General features: G+C 43.8%; 1 protein-coding gene across 1 annotated transcript; it reads right to left on the reverse strand.

The window, feature by feature from the left end:
* Positions 1-1,827: 1,827 nt before the first annotated feature.
* LOC125629786 (olfactory receptor 10A7-like) lies at positions 1,828-2,796 on the reverse strand. The gene has a single exon (XM_075119071.1). The coding sequence runs from the start codon at positions 2,794-2,796 to the stop codon at positions 1,828-1,830; it is 969 nt and encodes a 322-aa protein (XP_074975172.1).
* Between the last annotated feature and the right edge of the window lie 824 nt (positions 2,797-3,620).

The raw sequence follows: 3,620 nt of genomic DNA on the forward strand, positions 1-3,620 counted from the left end.
GGGTCCTATCTGTGCCTATCATGACATGTGGTGTACCTCATCCAGTGAATCAAATGCCCAGACAACAGCTATGTGGGTGAAACCAGACAATCACTATGCTCTCAAATGAACTGTCACAGAAAAATGATAAAAGACAAACACTGTATTACCTTTGGGTGAACACTTTTCACCAAGAGATCACTCTATAGCAGTCCCGTGAAATATGTTAACTACTTATGTTAAACAATCTGTTCCACCTTGTATTTAGCTGACACACTGAGTACATTTCCAAGTCCTGAAGAAGAGCTCTTCTGTCTAAGCTTGAGTCTCTCACCAGCAGAAGATGGTCCAATAAAAGATATTACCTCACCCGCCTTGTGTGATGGGATCCCTGGGGTACAACCTGGAGCTGTGGGACCTCTGTGTCCCCTTAACTCTCCAGCCTGGGCTGTCTCTCACAATAGTATGCCAGTGATAAGCAGCAAACCCCTCCAGGTGCTGTGATCACTCAGCCATCAGCTTGTGGAGACCCACACCCAGTTAAATTGCATGAATGTTCTCCAAGCCAGTCATGAATTATACAGAGAGAGGCACCAGTCAATCACCTCAGCCTTGCACCCTAGAAACATACCATCTTACACTGCTCAAGACTCCTTTGGACAGTACAAGCTCATTAATTAGTTGGCCACGCCAACAAATGAAAGTAGACGTGCAACAGTGGCCCTTGTGAAGCTGAGCTGAGATTCCCCAAGCACTTCAACCAAAACCACACTGTTTTAGGTAAAATATAAAACCAATTTATTAACTACAGAAAGATAGATTTTAAGTGATTATAAGAAGCAGGCATAGAGATCAGAGTTGGTTACATAAGAAATACAAATAAATTTGCAGTCTAAATTCTACAAATGAAGCAAGATTTGAATCAAACAGCTTCTCACCCTAATAGATGTTACAGGCAGCTCACAGTTCTCTATACACAGGCTGGAATCCTTTCCCAGCCTGGGACCAATCTTCCCCAGTCCAAAGTCTTTGTCTTCCAGACAATCTTCCAGGTGTTGAGATGGTGGAGGAGAGAGGCCAAGTGGTGATGTCATTGACCCTCCTTATACTTTCTCTCCAGGTGCTAGAAAGATCCTTGCTGTGAGGTGGGGTCGGGCAGTACCCATTGTGTACCTGCCCTCTGAGGAGTCTCTGGGAGAGTGGATTCTTCTTGATGGGCCATCAACGCCTGTCTGGCTAGCGATGGGTGCCCCTTTGTTGTTATGAAAGGCCAGCTGTGCCCATCTCCCAACCTCACTATATTTCAGTAATACATTTAGCAATTCTTCATAACATCACATACAATGATAGTACCCACAATTCAACAGGATACTAATGTTCAGCAGATCCAGACTTCTCAAATGATCCCTCCCAAGGCACACTTTGTACCAAACACAGCATCCTCCTATCCCAGTGGTGAATAGGGGGGTCCAGGGTGCTATTTTGAGGTACAGAGAGTCACAGCTTGTCTTTGTAATATTCTGGGACCAACACAGCCACAACAGTGCATGATTTTTTTTTTTATTTTTTATTTTACAGTTTCCATCTGAAGGTTTTCAGATGTCAGTTGCCAAAAAGCAAAAAAACCCACCATTTTTCAGGTTTCAGTTATTTTGATAAAAGTCAAAATCTTCTCTCCCCTCCTCCCCCTGAAAAAATTCAACCATCTGTATCACTCTTAAATTTATATATGTGTGTGTGTGTGCAAGCACACACATCTCTTGTACACTGCATTTTTGTATCAGGGCCCACTTAGACCCTCCTTCTTTCACAATAGAAACCAGATTGATTGATCCTCATTTCATTCAACTAGTCTGACTTCTGTGTGAGGGCCAGACATTTCCTGACAGCTTTTCTCAGGGCCACCTTGACTTCTCTGTTTCTCAGGCTGTAGATGAGGGGATTGGCCAGAGGAGTCAGGACTGTGTAGAAGACAGAGAACACTTTGTTCAGGGCTCTCAGGTTGCTGGATTTCGGTAGCAAGTAAACAATCATTATGGTCCCATAGAAAAGTGTTACTACGATGAGGTGAGAGAAGCAAGTGGAAAAGGCCTTTTGCCTCCCGGTGGTGGAAGGGGTTCTCAGGATGGTGCTAACGATACAAATATAGGATGTCAAGGTTAATAGAAATGGGGAAACTGCATCTGGGAAGGTAAATATGTAAAGAACCAGCATGATCTGGCTGGTGTCACTGCAGGAGAGCTTTAGCATTGGGATGAGATCACAGAAGAAATGGTCCATTACATTGGGGCCACAGAAAATTAATTGTGACATAAAACAGATCATGATTGTACAAAGTAGAAATCCACTTATCCAACACCCAGCTGCTAGCTGGAGGCACAACTTGCCATTCATACAGGTTCCATAGTGTAGTGGTTTGCATATGGCTAAATACCGATCATAAGACATCACTGCCAGGAGAGAACACTCTGTAGTTGTTAGAAAACAAAAGAAAAAAAACTGTGTCATGCAGCCCCCCACAGAAATGGTTCTGTCCCCAGTCAGGAGACTGGCCAGCATCCTCGGCAGGAAGGCAGACGTGTAGCAGGTCTCCAGGCAGGACAAGTTCCCCAGGAAGAAGTACATGGGGGTGTGAAGGTGCTGATCAGTCACAACTAGAGCAATGATGAGGAAGTTCCCTGCCATTGTCCCAATATAGATCACTAGGAAAACCAGAAAGAGAAGGATCTGCAGTTCAGGGAGATCCCCAAAGCCCAGGAGGATGAATTCTGTCACATCTGTTTGATTTTCCACATCTCCTTTCTCCATGAGCTGCATCCTGTGATCGTGAAAAGTAATGAACATCGAAAGATTTGGCTGGACCATGAAATTAGATAGATTTCCATCTTTTGATCCCATAAGAGTTCCCACTGCAAACTGAGAGCTGGGTTTATATTCTCTCACAACAGAGAAACTTCTTCTCTTCAGAGAGATTCCCCACACCCCAAAGAGCTGTCACCCAGTTAACTTGCCCCTCTTCTGCCCCATACCCCAACTTTTTTCATTAATTGATTCTTAGATTTAAGACCAAAAGGGACCATTTGGGGATGGAGGTTGGCACAACTGATTAAAAGAGCTTTAAACTAGAAACTTAGGGGAGATGATCAAGTAATCTCCAAGCCTGATTCTAAGATTGAGAGGGCGGAAAATCAAGTCAGAAAGGATACAGCAATGGAGAAAGGAGCCACAGTGGGTCATAGAATGGACATTAAGAGGAAGGATAGGGACACTGGAAGGATAGGTGACACTGGAAGAAGAATAACTGTACCCGATCAGGCAAGGAATGTGGGCGAAGCCAAGCAGCAACAGATAAGATGTTTGTACACCAACGCAAGGAGCCTGGGTGACAAAATGGGTAAACTAGAACTACTGGTGCTGGAAGTGAAACCAGATATTATAGGGATAACAGAAACATGGTAGAGTAATAATCATGACTTCAGTACAGGTATTGATGGGTGGGTGCTGTTCAGGAAAGACAGAAATAAAGGCAAAGGTGGTGGAGCAGCATTGTATATTAATGATGAGGTAGACTAAAGAAATTAGAAGTGATGGAATCGATAAGACAGAGTCTGTTTCGGCTAAAATCACTTTGGGGAAGAAAG

This window comes from Caretta caretta, chromosome 14, assembly GCF_965140235.1.
Source record: "Caretta caretta isolate rCarCar2 chromosome 14, rCarCar1.hap1, whole genome shotgun sequence".
Lineage (NCBI taxonomy): Eukaryota > Metazoa > Chordata > Testudines > Cheloniidae > Caretta > Caretta caretta.

Bases quoted from the DNA above. Each gene is read 5' to 3' on its own strand.
- LOC125629786 (XM_075119071.1), bottom strand. From the start codon at position 2,796: ATGCAGCTCATGGAGAAAGGAGATGTGGAAAATCAAACAGATGTGACA.